The 17371-nt window shown below is 46.7% G+C and overlaps 1 protein-coding gene across 1 annotated transcript in view; it reads right to left on the bottom strand.

Annotated features, from left to right (window-relative positions):
* Window positions 1–1932: 1932 nt before the first annotated feature.
* The window catches only part of GABRA4 (gamma-aminobutyric acid type A receptor subunit alpha4), a 54236-nt gene continuing 38797 nt past the window's right edge, over window positions 1933–17371 (bottom strand). Inside the window, exon 9 of the mRNA XM_054163637.1 lies at window positions 1933–2834. Coding sequence (XP_054019612.1) covers window positions 2301–2834 — 534 coding nt within the window. The 3' untranslated portion in view covers window positions 1933–2300. The remainder of the gene's footprint in view (window positions 2835–17371) is intronic.

Here is a 17371-nt window from a genome sequence, read left to right as displayed (position 1 = left end):
AGTAATTGCCAGAGGGTCAGCTTTGTTTCTTCTGGCTTCACAAAACAAATCATCTCTTGTGTACTATCTTCTGTTCTGCCAGTCCACAAAAAAAGATAAATACCAAAAATGTGACCAAATTAGGGAAGAAACAGCTACAGCAGCTAGAGAGACATTCAAAGATGCAAATTGCTGCATTGAAACATCTTGCATGGGTTCTCCATCCCCAGCTCTGTGCTGTGGTTTGTCTAAGGAGTGTTGTGATTCCAGACATGAAGGGGGGAAAGGGAAGGACCATCCCCAGCCTTTTGAGAACATCACTTAAGTCAGGAAGACTGAGATAAGTGCTTACATCACCACATCATCACAAAGCCATGCAAGATGTTCCCCAACCCTGCGCATTCAAACATTGACAGTCCGGTGCCGGACAGGACATAGCAGCTTGGGATCCACACCACACACTGCAGTAAACACCTCCTGCAGTTTCCCAGGTAAACTAAAGGTCAGATTCTCAGCCATAAACTGGCTAAAAGATTTGGACAGACAGAAAGAGGCACAGAGATACAGTCATAATCCCACCACCATGGCTTTTTTTACTCTGATTCCTGTCCCAGCATAATCTAGGGCAGTCTTGTGCGTGCCCTCAATTCCTCCAGCCACCTGCAGTCTCCATCAGTCACTTGATCGATACCTGGGCATGGAACCGCTCCACACTCACCTGATCTGCCCTTCAACATGAAACTTTGACAACAGGCAAGCAAGCTGCTACTTCAATCAACCCAAGCTAAGGGTCAGCCCAGACCCTTTAAAGTCACAGCCAGATCACAGCTGAGAATTTGGCCTTTGCTTTTCACTTGTCACCTGCACAGAAACGCAAACCATTTGCGCCGCCAGATGGATCCTTACAAGTGTTTTAAGGTTCACTGTCAGCATATCTTGCACCCAGTCTGGTGAAAAGAACACTTCTGATCCAGATCTCTATCAGGTTTTAACTAATTCTTTAATGAAGCTTCTTGCTTGTATATTGCAGTTTGAGCCACTAAGGAAAGTGCCTATCTGTGTCATAGTTTAAGAGAAACAAATGAAGCATAGACAATTTTTCCCCCCCCCTCCTCAGGCTCCACATAGAAACTTTCTTTACTTATTTATGTCACAGCATTCCTTCACAAAAAGGGTTTTGCTCATTGACTCAAAGATGTGCCATAGCCATGCTTACCAAAACACAGTAAAATTGGTTCTGCTTGATTTTGAAACCACTTTTAAACCCTGGGTTGAAAATTCAGCTTGACTCGCAAAAAGGCAGAGATTTGTGTTTAAAGGAAATCAAAGGAGTGGGACTGAAAAATATCAGGGAGGGAAAAATAAAAAAGACCCAAAAAAACCCCAAACTAAACCCAAAGCATCCAAAGAAAGAAGAATTCAAATAAAAAGCTGAACATTGTAGGCCTGGTTCTCAATCTACCGCAATGGATTTAATCGAGGAGTAAACCCACTCGAGCTGGTCAGCAAGCTCAAAGAAGAATCACACACTCCAGATCACCTTACCAAAGAGAAAGAAAACCTCTAATTCTGAGAATTACATCAGGCTTCAGATTTTTACAAGGTTCACTCATTGGGGTTTTGGTTTGGGTTTGTGGTTTTTTCGGAGTGAGAATTTCCCAGGTTGCAACGCAAAAGAACGCTCAGTAAAAATATTCGGAGCTCTACAACTCCTTTGCATAACTTCTCTGGAGTTGCACTCTCCCAGGCTGGACTCTCTCTTCTTTTTTCCAACACTCATTTTCCTCCTTCCCCCCCTCCCCCTCATTCTGCCAATTTTAAAACTAGGAAGGTTAAGTCTAGTCCTTTTCTAGCAAGCCCTGTCGAAATACTCAGGGCGTGGTGGCCCTTGGCACTCTGAGAATGCAATCCGGTGTCCCAGACAGCAGCGCTGGGTGCCTTGGGGAATCATAATCATCAGCATGCATCCTCCTAGCAGTCCAGATGTGTTCCACTGCACAGCTGGGCACCTCTGCCTTTCATTTGCTTTAGGTGCCTGCTCCTCCCAAAGGCATATTTCTTTGCAGCCAGGGTAGTCTGTCTGAGGAGAGTGATGGTTTGCCTGCTAGCTGAAGGGAGGAAGGCAAACCTGTTCCCCATTCCTCTGGTAGAAGTGAACTAAATCATCCCCACTAACTCCAGCCTTTACAACGGGAAAGTTGCACACAGCTTTTATAAATAAGAATTATTGACCCTTATTTTTCTTTCTTTAAATAGTTTCAAAAGAAGAAACTCTGCATCAAATATGAGTATAATTTAGGAACTACTACATAGCAGCAAAACTACATTAGACTTTCTGATTTTTCCATGGTGTCCTTGGATAGATACACCACCCAGTAGACCATGTTAAATGCTCCAAAGGTAACAGGAAATAAAATGCGTGCATATTTGTCTATCTTACTCGTGCCAGAGTGGGAGGCAGGGGGAGCAGGTGGTGTGGCAGCAGATGGCTTTGCAGATGCTCCTAATGTATTAGGTGTGGTGGTCTGAATCTGCTCCAGTCTAGATCCAAGCAAGTGCTGAATGGAAGGGGATCCAGCTGTGGCATGCTGGGATACAAATCCAGTTAAAATTGGGGTGGAAGGAGGAGCTGGAGGGGTAGCTCTTGCGGAAGATAATGTCTCTGATGCGTTGAGGCGTGTGAAAGGGTTGGGACTTGATGCAGAAAGGGAGTGGGGTGTAATGTCAGAAGACCCCTGAGCTACAGAGGGAGGCTGGATGGAGCTGTGCCTTGTGTCAATTCGGCTCCCACCATCAGCTTCGGACTGTACTGTGGCGTTGGTTCTTTTCCTCACGTTTGAATTGGCATCTGTGCTCTGCAGAGTGACCAGGGGAGAAAAAAAAACAACACAACAACAACCAAGTCATCTTTAAAATCAACACTTTAGCAGAAGCAATGCAAGCTTCACAATCAAGCACTATCAGAATAACGCTCACAAATGGAATCAGTAAATACCCATAAATATAATCAGTAAATAGCATAAATATAATCAGTGACTTGATCCTGAAGCACAAAGATGCTGCACGCTCATGAAAATAGGTTGAACAGCATATAAAGTGATCAACAAGAGCTCTCTTTACCTGTGGCTGGGACACCAGGGTGAACACACCTGAGGCATCACACTCCATGCAACGTGGTTACCTATGCAAACTTACCACCGTTAGGGTAAGGATTCATGGGTTAGAGCTGAGGTTTACTGCCAGCCTCGTGCTCAAAACAAAATTATCTGGTGCTTACCTATTTCTCTGATGACATAAAACCATTCCAGATGCAACTTACCAGCCATTGTGGTTTCCTTCAGCTTTCTATCTCCAGAAAAGTAACTACCACATATTAAGACTTCTAGTCTGTCACATCCAGAGCAGATGCTATTAAAATGCAAGTGTTCACCAAACCAAGTCACCACATTGCTGCTCTGTCAGAAATAAAGGCAATGCTTTTTTACATCAACCACAGGCAATAAACTCTCCAGCTGCAACTCAACCACTGAATAAATCAGGCTTTAATCAGCTACTCCTTCCCATTAATTAAGAAAAGTGGTGAATTCTCCATCATTTGATGTCTTCAGGCAAGTCTTAGATGTCTTTCCGAAAGATAACTTAAGCCAAATAGTACTTATTAGGCTGGATGAGAAACTGAAATAGAGATAAGGAATTAGGATGAGAAACTGAAATAGAGATAAGGAATTAGACATGAGAAATCCAGCAGAGTTTAATATATTACTGGCTTCTGGGAGTGGGACTCAGGCTCTGCTTTCCTTCTCTGCATTTAAGAGGACGCTTAATGTGACCTGAATCTCCTTCTGGAAGCGTACCTGAAGAACAGACGTCTGAACCTTCAGCCCTGCACCCAAAGTATGATGTAAAACACATGATGTTTTAGAGAAAATTCAGATATAAAGAGATTTTAGATGGAATATGTGAATATATATTGCACAAAGACTCACTGCTTTCCTAAAAGACAACTATTTCATGGCAGACAGGGTGCATACACTCAGCAGCAGCAACACAGGTCTAAATCCAGGCAGGAGCAAACAATTACTTCTTAGATATTGAAAATAAATAGATTTTAAATCACATAGTTAGCACCTCTCTGATGACAGATCCCTGGAGGTTTTTAAGGCCAGGCTGGATGTGGCTCTGGACAACCTGATCTCGTATGATTCTATGACAGCATTCCCAAGTATTGCCCTGCACTTACTGTGCCTTTGTTCCACCCTCCTTTCTTCCCTACCAGGAAACCCTGCCAAAGCTCACAGCACAAGAAAAAGAGAGAGAAAGTGGGAAGCAATCTTTCTTCCTTCTTTCATTCAAAGCAGATCTCTCCAGCTAAGTGCCAGAACAGCAGCAGAGAACAACTCAGGTGTTATTCAAGGTACTACTAGTGCCTTGAGTAGTGAGAAGAGTGTCTGCTGCATCAGTTGTGCTTAGCTGTTTTGCCCAAAGAAACAGAGAAACCAGAGATGATGGTAATCACCGAGTCATTTTGGTTATGTATTTCTCCCCTGTCCAGCTGAGAAGCAGGAATGATAGGGCATCTTTGGTGGGCACCTGGCTCCAGCCAGGGTCAAAGAATCATAGAATCAATAAGGTTGGAAAAGTCCTCAGAGATCATCAAGTCCAATCTGTCACCCAACACCTCATGACTACTTAACCATGGCTTCAAATGCCACATCCAAGCCTTTTTTGAACACCTCCAGGGATGGGGACTCCACCACCTCCCTGGGCAGCACATTCCAATGCCAAATTACTCCTTCTGGGAAGAACTTTCTCCTCACTCCACCCTAAACCTCCCCTGGCACAGCTTGAGACTGTGTCCTCTTGTTCTGGTGCTGGCTGCCTGGGAGAAGAGACCAACCCCCACCTGGCTACAACCTCCCTTCAGGGAGTTGTAGAGAACAATAAGGTCTCCCCTGAGCCTCCTCTTCTCTAGGCTAAGCAACCCCAGCTCCCTCAGCCTCTCCTCACAGGGCTGTGCTCCAGACCCCTCCCCAGCCTCGTTGCCCTTCTCTGGACATGTTCAAGAGTCTCAATGTCCTTCTTAAACTGAGGAGCCCAGAACTGGATACAGGACTCACGGTGTGGCCTAACCAGTGGTGAGTACAGGGGCAAGTCACCACAGGCACAAAAGCCAAATAAAAAGCATGACAATCAAATGGAACCTAACTCAAAATGCAATCCAAGAAATGAAGGGATTATGCAAATAAAGATGCCTTTCTGAGGGCAAGCCAAGAAACTGCTCCATTATCCTGAGCCAACAGAGAGCTGCTGTGCTAGTCCAGATGGGGCTCCACAGGAAACACTGAGTCCACTTCTTTTTTTTTTTCACATTCTCATTCTAGACTGAGAAAAGATCTGATTTTTCTGGAGGCATTTCAGGGAGATTTTTGGGAGATATTTAAAATGGTGTCACTCAGGAATGTAAAATAGGAGCCTGGAAGCTTCCCCCAAATGAAGTTGCATTACAGCATGAAATAGAAGCCTTAATAGATTTGCCAAAGATTGCCTTTGTACAAACACAACAACTTGCTGCTTCTATAAATGACACCTCACCCTTTCATTCTGACTTAGTCCAACCAACTCCATGCTTCACAACCACCACCAAACCCAAAGCTGTAAGTGCTCTGCTTTGCTGTAACCTCTCCCAGAGGAAACCTTCTCGCTATTGATCCCATCAGGAGAAATCAGCCTCAAAATGAGGAAGAACTTCTTCACTGTGAGGGTCACAGAGCACTGGAACAGGCTGCCCAGAAGTGTTGTGGAATCTCCTTCTCTGGAGACTTTCCAGCCTCATCTGGATGTGTTCCTGTATGACCTGTGCTAGATTCTCTGGTCCTGCTCTGGCAGGGGGTTTGGACTGGATGATCTCCAGAGGTCCCTTCCAACCCCTGGCATCCTGTGAGCCTTCCAAGATCAATCTATACAATTTATTTTTAATCAAGTGGCAGATTTGTGGAGCAAGTCTGCTGGTTAGCTCCTATGACTATTTAGAATCATAGAATGGTCAAGGTTGGAAGGGACCTCCAAAGGTCATCTAATCCAACCTCCCTGCAGTCAGAAGGGACATCCAACTAGACCAGGTTGCCCAGGGCCTCATCAAGCCTCACCTTGGCATCAGGAGTTGCAGGCCAGTGTTCCTGATCCTTGCTCTAGTTTTCCAGGAGTCCATGTGCTGAAGTCAGCAGGCTTACCTCAGTGTAAAGGCAGAAGGGATATGGAAGTAGCATCAGCTATCTCATATAGGACTGTCCAGTGTATAGGGGCTTTAATCTAAAAGATGCCCTGTTGCCTTCAGTGGGCTTTTGACCAGAGCTCTGCACAAATGCACAGCAGTGCCATGTTCTGAAAATAGTTGTAAAAGAAATGACAATGCAAAGAACAACAACAAAAATCCCTCTGCAACAAATCTATCCCCAGAAACCAATCTGTAGGTCATTTGCTTTTCCATTGAAGCTCAACTCTGAGGGCTACTGCTCCTTACTACTGCACTAAAATGATGCACCAATACGAATTATAGAATCAACAAGGTTGGAAAAGACCTCAGAGATCATCAAGTCCAACATATTACTTAATACCTAACACCTCCTGACAAGTAAACCATGGCTCCAAGTGCCACATACAATCCCCTCTTGAACACCCCCAGCGATGGTGACTCCACCACCTCCCTGGGCAGCACATTCCAATGGCCAATTACTCTTTCTGGGAAGAACTTTCTCCTTACCTCCAGCCTAAGCTTCCCCTATTGCAGCTTGATACTATGTCCTCTTGTTCTGGTGCTGCTTGCCTGGAAGAAGAGACCAGCCCCCACCTGGCTACAACCTCCCTTCCGGGAGTTGTAGACAGCAAGAAGGTCTCCCCTGAGCCTCCTCTTCTCCAGGCTAAGCAACCCCAGCTCCCTCAGCCACTCCTCACAGGGCTGTGCTCCAGACCTCTCCCCAGCCTCACTGCCCTTCTCTGGACATGTTCAAGCTTCTCGATGTCCTTCTTAAGTTGAGGAGCCCAGAACTGGATGAAGTAAAAGGTGTGGCTTAACCAGTGCTGATTCAGTCTAAGCTCATCAATATTTTACAAGGTTTGCACACTATAAACAGCTGCTCTCCTAATGTGCAGATCCTGAAACTTTCTCTAAGCCTACATAAGCCTTGACTTAAGCCTCTCTCAAAAAAAAGAAGTACTGGATTGTTTTCTCTGTATTACCAGTTTTTGACAAGTGAGCCAATTTTGCACTTCAGTGAAGTCAAGATTGCAAATTTAGCATGAACTGAAGCAGCATACAGCAGCTGAGCTGAGATTCATGAGGGGGGGATCATCAGCACAGCAATATAGAAACACTGAGCTGACAAACTTAAGTCATCTTGTTGCAGAACAAAGAGAGCTGGTAACAACCACAGAGTGTATTCCCTGTGATAAAGCCAACCTAGAGCCTGTAAAACAAACAAGAACATAGAATCATAGAATTGTCAGGGTTGGAAGGGACCTCAAGGATCATCCAGTTCCAACCCCCCTGCTATGGGAAGGGACTCCTCACACTACAGCAGGTTGCTCACAGCCACATCCAGCCTGGCCTTCGAAACCTCCAGGCATGAGGCTTCCACCACCTCCCTGGGCAACCTGTGCCAGGCTCTCACCACCCTCATGGGGAAGAACTTCTTCCTAACATCCAATCTGAATCTACCCACTTCCAGTTTTGTTCCATTCCCCCCAGTCCTCTCACTCCCTGACACCCCCAAAACTCCCTCCCCAGCTTTCTTGTAGCCCCTTTTAGATACTGGAAAGCCACAATTAGGTCTCCTCAGAGCCTTCTCTTCTCCAGACTGAACAGCCCCAACTCCCTCAGTCTGTCCTCATAGGAGAGGAATTCCAGCCCTCTGCTCATCCTCATGGGCCTTCTCTGGACATGTTCCAGCACCTCCAGATTCTTCCTGTAATAAGGGCTCCAGAACTGGACAGGGTACTCCAGGTGGGGTCTCACCAATGTGGTGTACAGGGGGACATCAGCCTTGTGGATTCCTCCACCTTCCTTAGTCTTACTAGAAATTATTCATGGACAAGAAACAATCTCATGTAACTGAGATCTGGTGAGGCCACTCGAGGTGTTTAGGAAGAGACTGGATGTGGCACTTTGTGCCATTTTTTAGTTGATTAGATGGTGTTAGGTGATAGGTTGGACTTGATGATCTCAAAGGTATTTTCCAACCTGGTCTATTCTATTCTATTCTATTCTATTCTACTCTATTCTATCCTGTCCTATCCTATCCTATCCTATCCTATTCTACCTCCAGGGAGGGGGCATCCATGACCTCCCTGGGCAACCTATTCCAGTGTCTCATCACCCTCACTGTCAAGAATTTCTTCCTAATGTCCAGCCTAAATCTGCCTTCCTCAAGCTTCACTCCATTCCCTCTCATCCTATCACTACAAGCCCTTGTAGTCCCTTCCTGGCTTTCCTGTAGGCCCCTTTCAGACAGTGGAATGCCTGTTACACAGCAGCTTTAAATCAGCCTGCACTTATAAATTCCTCCACAGTTTTACTAATGGATGCACCCCATTGGAATGGGAAGACAAAAATCAGCAATTCCTAGTGCCAGAGCTAAAAGACATTCAGTGAGCACCAAAAATCCCCCTTGCAGCCCCTCTTGCCAGTAGGAAGCATAGGCATCATCAACTGCTGAGGAAGAGGTACACATTAAAGCTATGTGTTTGCAACAGAATTTGAAACAGTATTGGCAATAGAATTGAGAGTGTGGTGGCTTGAAAAATACCCCCCAAAATACAATTTGCCAGACCAGCTCAGTTGGAAAGCAAATGAATCTACATTTACAAGCACAACTACAGTCTAGAAATATGGAATGCAATGAACATGTACAAATTAGACAATATTTACATGTATTTACATTTTACAATCAGCACAAGAGCCCCCCTGGACAAAACCAGGGGGGTTACCAACAGCTTCCTCCTCTTCTCCCCCTTCTGCCCTGTACATGGGACAAGAGAAAGAGAAGGGCAGAAAGAGGAGAAGGGGAGAAGGAGAAGGGCAGAGGGAGAAGGAGAAGGGCAGAGGGAGAAGGAGAAGGGCAGAGGGAGAAGGAGAAGGGCAGAGGGAGAAGGGCAGATGTTAGTTTGTTAGTACTTAGCCACAACAAGAATGCAGCCAGGGTCAGCAACAGCCAAGCAAAAGCTACAGCTAAGTATCTGCTAGAGTGGAGAAAGCAAAAAGAGAGCAAGATTTAGTTTATACAACTAACTTTATGTTTGTTGTCAGTCCAGTGGCATTAGTTAGACCTTATCACTATTTTCCCTTTTACATCCAATGGCAATTTATTTACATTCTACCACTTCTCAATCTGTGTAAGTTTTTCCTAGGCATCGGCCTGAAACTGCCACAGAGAGGCATTCTAATTTGCCTCAGCACTCTGGAAAAGAGCTCAGCAGCCCTGGGGTTGGATGTGCAGACACTTCAGAAGCCCTTCGTCACCCTCATCCCACAGCAGACCTTCACAGCAACACTGAGCAAAGCTCTCAGGGTTTGCACCATTTGCTTGCTTTGCTCATTGCTGCAGGTCAATACATCTTCTAAGTCCTTAGCAGATCTCTGGCATGGGGTAGCACTAAACTGGGATATCACTGAGACAGAGGCAGTACAATATTGAAAGCTGAAGCCTCTGTTTTCTCAGGGATAAATTCAAAGCAGAATTTCCAAGTCACAACACCACCATCTGGTACCAGTGCTAGCAGGAGAAAGCTAACACTATGGCATCCAGCAAGTAGCTATAAAAACCAGAGAGAAACACCCTGGGTAAGATCACAGTCTAAATTATGTCTCCACAGAAGCATCCACCTAACTGTACCAAGTGCTTTCAGCTCCTTCCTGAAGCTTACTGAGTCAGACTGTAAAAGGACACTCACAAAAAGACTGTCCTCCTCTACAGGAAGCCATCAGCCAGGATGGGCAAGTAGGTTTGGGAATCACAGATTTTCAGAGCTCGAAGGGACCTCAAAAGATCACCCAGTCCAAGCCCCCTGCCAGAGCAGTATCACCTACAGCAGGTCATACAGGAACTCATCCAGGAGAGTTTTGAATGGCTCCAGAGAGGGAGACTCCACAGCCCCCCCAGGCAGCCTATTCCAGTGCTGCATCAACCTCACAGGGAAAGCATTTTTCCTCATATTTACATGCAACTTCCTATGCCTCAACTTCCACCACTGCCCCTTGTGCTGGCATTGGGCACCACCAAGCAGAGCCTGGCTCCAGCCTCTCGGGACTCACCTTTACATCTTTATAAACATTGATGAGGTCACCTCTCAGTCTCCTCCAAGCTAAAGAGCCCTCAGCTCTCTCAGTCTCTCCTCATACAGAAGATGTTCCACTCCCTTAATCATCCTTGTGGCTCTGCACTGGACTCTCTCAAGCAGCTCACTATCTTTCTTGAACTGAGGGGCCCAGAACTGGAAACAATATTCCAGATGCAGCCTCACCAGTGCAGAGGGAGAGGAGAACCTGTCTCAACCTTCTAACCACAGCCCTTCTAATCTACCCCAGAATGGCATTGGCCTTCCTGGCCACAAGAGCACATTGCTGGCTCATGGTCATCCTTCCATCCACTAGGATCCCCAGGTCCCTATCCCCTTCACTGCTCTCCAGCTGGTCTGCCCCCAGCCTATGCTGGTGCATGGAGTCATTCCTTCCCAGGTGCAAGACCCCACACTTGCCCTTTTTGAACTTCAGTAATAACAGGAGACCTCCTCTCAAATCTGCCCTGATTGTGGCACTGGACACTAGGAAGATATTTTTTTTCCCTGCAAGAGTGGTCAGGGATTGGAATATGCTGCCCAGGGAGGTGGTAGAGTCCCCAGGCCTGGATGTGTTTAAAGGTGTTTTGGATGTGGTACTTGGGGCTATGGTTTAGGGGTGAACCTTGCAGAGTAGGGTTCTGGGTTGGACTTGGTGATCCTGAGGGGCTTTTCCAGCCTGAATGTTTCTGTAATTCTGTGATCAGCACAGGCTTCACACCATTTACTGGAGATGTTTAGAAGGAGACTGGATGGGGTGCTTGGTGCCATGGTTTAGTTGGTTAGGTGGTGTTGGATGATGGGTTGGACTTGATGATCTTGAAGGTCTCTTCCAACCTGGTTTATTCTATTCTACTCTATTTCAAGCTACCCTCACCAGTCTACTGGATATTTTAGGACAAGAGGCCCCTGTTACAGATACTGTATCCTACACATGTCGATCTCAATCTCACCTTCCTGTTGCAGGGCATGCACCTACAAGCTGGCTCCAGAAACAGCTCTGCTCCTTCTCTCTGACCCCCTAAAAGTTACTTAACGTTAACAAGAGCAGCCTCAATAGGCATTTAACATCCCCCAGACTACAGAGCAGCCTAGTTACTAATAACATTCTCCAAGACAGAATGGGAAGGACTCAAGCCTGCCCACACTCCCACACGGGAGCCAGTATCTAATAGGTAAACTGGCCACTCAGATGACACAGTATCACACACGAGCTATTTTTCCACCTCAAACGCAAGGCAAAGACTTTGGAAGCAGCAAGTCAGGTCTGTACATGCCTACCCTGGGAAAATTAGTAATTAAGATTTTTACATGCCTCATCACCATTGTGCATGCTTAAATCTCAGTTGAAGAGGGACAGGGATCTACTCCAGAGAGTGCAATGGAGGGCTACAAGGATGATGAAGGGACTGCATTATGAGGAGAGGCTGAGACCTGGGGCTGTTCAGTCTGGAGAGGAGAAGACTGAGAAGGGATCTAATAAATGTCTATAAATATCTGTGGGCTGAGTGTCAGGAAGGAAGGAACAGCCTCTGATCACTATGCCCTGGGACAGGACAAGGGGCAATGGATGTAAAGCACAGCACAGGAAGATCTACCTCAACACAAGAAAGAACTTCTCTGTGAGTGACAGAGCACTGGAACAGGCAGCCCAGACAGGCTGTGGAGTCTCCTTCTCTGGAGACTTTCCAGCCTTGTCTGGATGTGTTCCTGTGTGACCTGTCCTGGATTCTATGGCCCTGCTCTGGCAGGGGGGTTGGACTCAAAGATCTCCAGAGGTCCCTTCCAACCCCTAACATCCTGTCATCTCACTAAGTTAAAAGAAAAACAAGACAAAATAAACCAAAACACAACTCACATGCAAACAAAATAACCAACAAGAAAACCAAAGCAACACATGAAACCCAACCAACCAATGAAAAAACCCCAAACAACAAACCCTGAAAGGGCACCACAGTTAGAAGAGTTTTCAGATTGCACAGAGCTTTACTTATCAGAATAATCAAGCATGCAACAAAGAGGTCTTACTGTAATGAAAAGTGAACAGTATAGCTAGGAGAACTCTGCAGAGGGACCTTGGCAGGCTGGACAGTTGGGCAGAGTCCAAGACCATGAGATTTAACACATCTAAGTGCCAGGTTCTACACATTGGTCACAACAACCCCATGCAGTGCTACAGGCTGGGGGCACAGTGTGTGGAGAGCAGCAAGGCAGAAAGGGACCTGGGGGTACTGGTTCACAGAAGGCTAAACATGAGCCAGCAATGTGCCCAGGTGGCCAAGAAGGGCACTGGCATCCTGGCCTGCATTAGGAATAGTGTGGCCAGCAGGAGCAGGGAGGTCATTCTGCCTTGTACTCGGTACTAGTTAGGCCACACCTTGAGTCCTGTGTCCAGTTCTGGGCTCCTCAGTTTAAGAAGGACATTGAGACTCTTGAATGTGTCCAGAGAAGGGCAACAAAGCTGGGAAGAGGTCTGGAGCACAGCCCTGTGAAGAGAGGCTGAGGGAGCTGGGGTTGCTTAGCCTGGAGAAGAGGAGGCTCAGGGGAGACCTTCTTGCTCTCTACAACTACCTGAAGGGAGGTTGTAGCCAGGTGGGGGTTGGTCCCTTCTCCCAGGCAACCAGCACCAGAACAAGAGGACACAGTCTCAAGCTGTGCCAGGGGAGGTTTAGGCTGGATCTTAGGAAGAAGTTCTTCCCAGGAAGAGAGATTGGCCATTGGAATGTGCTGCCCAGGGAGGTGGTGGAGTCACCATGACTGGAGGTGTTTAGGAAGAGCCTGGATGAGGCACTTGGTGCCAAGGTTTAGTTGATTAGATGGTGTTGGGTGATAGGTTGGACTCAACAATCTCTGAGTCTTTTCCAACCTGGTAAATTCTGTATTCTGTAAATACATAGAATCATGGAATATTAGGGTTTGGAAGGGACCTTCAGAGATCATCCAGTGTAACTTCCTTGCCAAGCAGGATCACCTAGAGCCGATCACATAGAAACACATCCAGGTGGGTTTTGAAAGACTCCAGAGAAGGAGACTCCACAACCTCTCTGGGCAGCCTTCCATGCCAATGTTACTAAACCTTCAATGAGACACAGGGAGTTAATACATAGGAAGGTCAGTGCTGTGCCATATGAAAGTTCAGCTTTCCCAAATAGAGAAATCTCTGTTAATTCAAACAAAAACCGATGCATGATTGGGAAGGCTTAAATCACCCCACATTCTGGCATTACTTGCTGTTTAGCTGCAACATGGAAATTGTTTGTGTGGCAATTTCAGTAATATTTTCCTATTAAACTCTACCACAGTGGTTTCTATCCTCACCCTTCCTTCCTAAGAAAACAGTCTGTTCTTCTGGGAGGGAGGACATCAGATAGCCTGCCAACTTCACACCATATGACATTTACCAGGGAAGTAGCATGTCATCAGTGTAAATAATGCTGCTTGTCCCAAATCCCACTGAGTCACCATATTGCCATGCTGCTAGCAAATGCACAACTTGGAGGAGAAAATCTACCATGGTTTATTCTTCTGTTGTAGAGCCAGTCAATCAAAATTCGACTGGAACAGTACTAGAGGCTTTGGGCTGCTTTACAGAGCCCTAGAATAGAATCATAGAATCAATAAGGTTGGAAAAGACCTCAGAGATCATCAAGTCCAACCTATTACCTAATACCTAACACCTCCTGACCACTAAACCATGGCTTCAAGTGCCACATCCAAGCCTTTTTTGAACACCTCCAGGGATGGTGACTCTACCACCTCCCTGGGCAGCACTTTCCAATGGCCAATCTCTCTTCCTGGGAAGAACTTCTTCGTAAGATCCAGCCTAAACCTCCCCTGGCACAGCTTGAGACTGTGTCCTCTTGTTCTGGTGCTGGTTGCCTGGGAGAAGAGACCAACCCCCACCTGGCTACAACCTCCCTTCAGGTAGTTGTAGAGAGCAAGAAGGTCTGCCCTGAGCCTCCTCTTCTCCAGGCTGAACAACCCCAGCTCCCTCAGCCTCTCCTCACAGGGCTGTGCTCCAGACCCCTCCCCAGCCTCGCTGCCCTTCTCTGGACACGTTCAAGTATCTCAATGTCCTTCTTAAATTGAGGAGCCCAGAACTGGACACTAGTAAATAGGACCAAGTGAAAGCTCTACTGGCCCCAAAATAGAATGAATTCTAGCCCTTAGCTTTAGCAGCTCAAAGAGCAGTGTGGATTATCTGGAGAGGAAAAAGGGAAGGGAGATAAAGTCAAACAGTCAGTCCACCATCCAGGCCTTCACTGTGCAATCTGAATGACATGATGGAAGGAGAGGAGAGGTACAAAAGTGCATTCTGTCCTATATTCCACTATTAGACAGGCCTAAAAGTGCACAGTGTGGACAAAACATGAATTCAAGTTTATTAAAGAGGTGAGCATTAGAAGTTATTAAGGAGATGATAATTAAAAGGACTTTTTTTCCCCAAAAAAGTGGGTTACCAGATTTGTGCCAGATCAGCCTGTATAGTGTTCAACAGCCATACCCATGCAGCCATATGTGGATGTACATATAGTTAAGTTTGCAAGTAGATCACGGGAGGCCAGGGGTTGGAAGGGACCCAAAGAGATCAGCAAGTCTGACTCCCCTGCCAGAGCAGAACCATATAACCTAGCTCAGGTCACAGATAGAACAGAATAGATGGTATTTAAGCACTGGTGCGAACAGTTCTGAACAACCCCACGTACCAGTACAGGTTGGAGGTTGCTCTGTTGGAGACCACCTCTGGGGAAAAGGACCTGGGAGTCCTGGTGAGCAAGAGGACGCCCATGAGCCAGCAATGTGCCCTTATGGCCAAGAAGGCCAAAGGCATCCTGGGGTATATTTGGAAGGGGTGCAGTATTAAGGCCACATCTGGAGTATTGTGTCCAGTTCTGGGCCCCTCAGCTCTAGAAGGACCTCAGGAAACTGCTTGAGAGTCCAGTGCAGAGTCACAAAGATGCTGAAGGCAGTGGAACATCTCCCTTGTGAGGAGAGACTGAGGGACCTGAGGCCTCTTTAGCCTGGAGAAGAGGAGCCTGAGGGTGACCTCATTCATGTTGATAAAGATATGCAGGGCAGTCAGGAGGATGGAGCCAGGCTCTGCTCAGTGACGTCCAAGGACGGGACAAGGGGCAATGGGGGCAAGCTGGAGCAGAGGAGGTGCCACAGGAACATAAGGGGGAAAATTTTTCATTGTGAGGGTGACAGAGCCCTGGAACAGGCTGCACTGAGAGGTTGTGGAGTCTCTCTCTCTCTGGAGACATTCAAAACCTGCCTGGATGCGTTCCGGTGTGACCTGCTCTAGGTGATGCTGCTCTGGCAGAGACGTTGGGCTGGGCTGGAGGTCCCTTCCAACCCCTAACATTCTGTGATCCTGTGGGTTTTTTTTTATAGCACCACAAAAATGAAAGAGCTGAAAACATCACTACAGAGGGGGAGAAAAAAACCCCATATAAATCTACTATGGCAGGTCATGTGCTACCCAACTTTGGAGGTGCTCTGTGCAGCATCTATCAGAGGAAGGACTGCTGATTAGGGAGCAAAGACCTTCATTATTTTATGTATCTTTAATTTTCAGTGACCTTAAAATTGTGGTTAAATTTGCTTCAGTAGTTTGCTGAGAATGCCTTGAACACTCATTGCCTCCCAGATTTCCCCAAGCCTCTCAAGGTTTATTTCTTCTGACTCCCAGTTTTCCCAGTGCAAAAAAATGAAGCCAGCCAGACATCTCCTAGGCAGCTGTGAAACCCAGGGGCAGTTTGGTGCCCACCAATTGAAAAGCCTTTGTGGACAAGAAACAAAACTGCATTTTTAATATAAACACAGGAAAAGGTTTAAGCAGACATGTAAAGAGGCAGAGAGTCACTTAACAGTCTGGGTTGGAAGGCACCTCCAAAAGTCCTCAAGTCCAACCCTCTCTGCAGTCAGCAGGGACATCCTGAACTACATCAGGTTGACACAGAGCCCTGTGGAGCTATGGCATCAAGTGCCTCATGCAGTCTCTTCTTAAACACCTCCAGTGGTGGGGACTCCACCACCTTCCTGGGCAGAACATTCCAATGGCCAATCTCTCTTTCTGGGAAGAACTTTCTCCTCACCTCCAGCCTAAACCTTCCCTGGCACAGCTTGAGACTGTGTCCTCTTGTTCTGGTGCTGGTTGCCTGGGAGAAGGGACCAACCCCCACCTGGCTAACTTCTTCCTATCATCCAGTCCAAAAATTAGATCAATATGAGACCTATCTTAATGCCTGCAACTGGTATTGGTTTGAAAACACCTTTCATTATTAAACAGGAACATATGTTGTTTATTCTAATAGCCATAAGGTTTTTCATTCTAATAACTTAACAGTCTAATCATTCTAAATAATTATACTAATAATAGTTATTCAAATATTATTCCAATACCCCTTATGGTTATGTTTTTTGGAGCGTGGTGGGGGTTTTCTCCAGCTGATTAGCACAATGACAGAGAATCACAGAATGGCTCAGGTTGGAAGAGACCTGAGAGATCATATCCTCCAACCTCCCCACCATGGGCAGGGACACCTCTCAACTAGACTCAGCTGCGCAAGGCCTCATCCAACCTGGCCTTGGAGAACCCCAGGGAGGTGGCAGCCACAGCCTTCCTGGACAGCCTATTCCAGAGTCTTACCATCCTTTTACTGAAGAACTTCTTCCTAAGATCCAGTCTAAACCTACTCTCCCTCACCTTCAAACCACTCCCCCTTGTCCTGTCTCTAAACAGCCTGATGAAAAGTCCCTCTGCAGCCCTCCTGTAGGATCCCTTCAGGTCCCGGAAGGCAGCTCTAAGGTCCCCCCAGAGTCTTCTCTTCTCCGGGCTGAACACTCCCAGCTCCCTCAGCCTGTCCCCACAGCAGAGGTGTTCTGGCCCTTGGATCATCTTTGTGGCCTCCTCTGGGCTCACTCCAACAGCTCTGTGTCCTTCTTATGATGAGGACACCAGAACAGGACACAGTTTTCAAGGTGTGGTCTCAGCAGAGCGGAGTCAAGGGGCAGAATCCCCTCTCTTGCCCTGCTGGCCACACTCCTCTGGCTGCAGCCC

This window comes from Dryobates pubescens, chromosome 1 (genome assembly GCF_014839835.1).
Source record: "Dryobates pubescens isolate bDryPub1 chromosome 1, bDryPub1.pri, whole genome shotgun sequence".
In the NCBI taxonomy this organism is placed as follows: domain Eukaryota; kingdom Metazoa; phylum Chordata; class Aves; order Piciformes; family Picidae; genus Dryobates; species Dryobates pubescens.
This window is presented reverse-complemented; position numbering and strand designations above follow the sequence as displayed.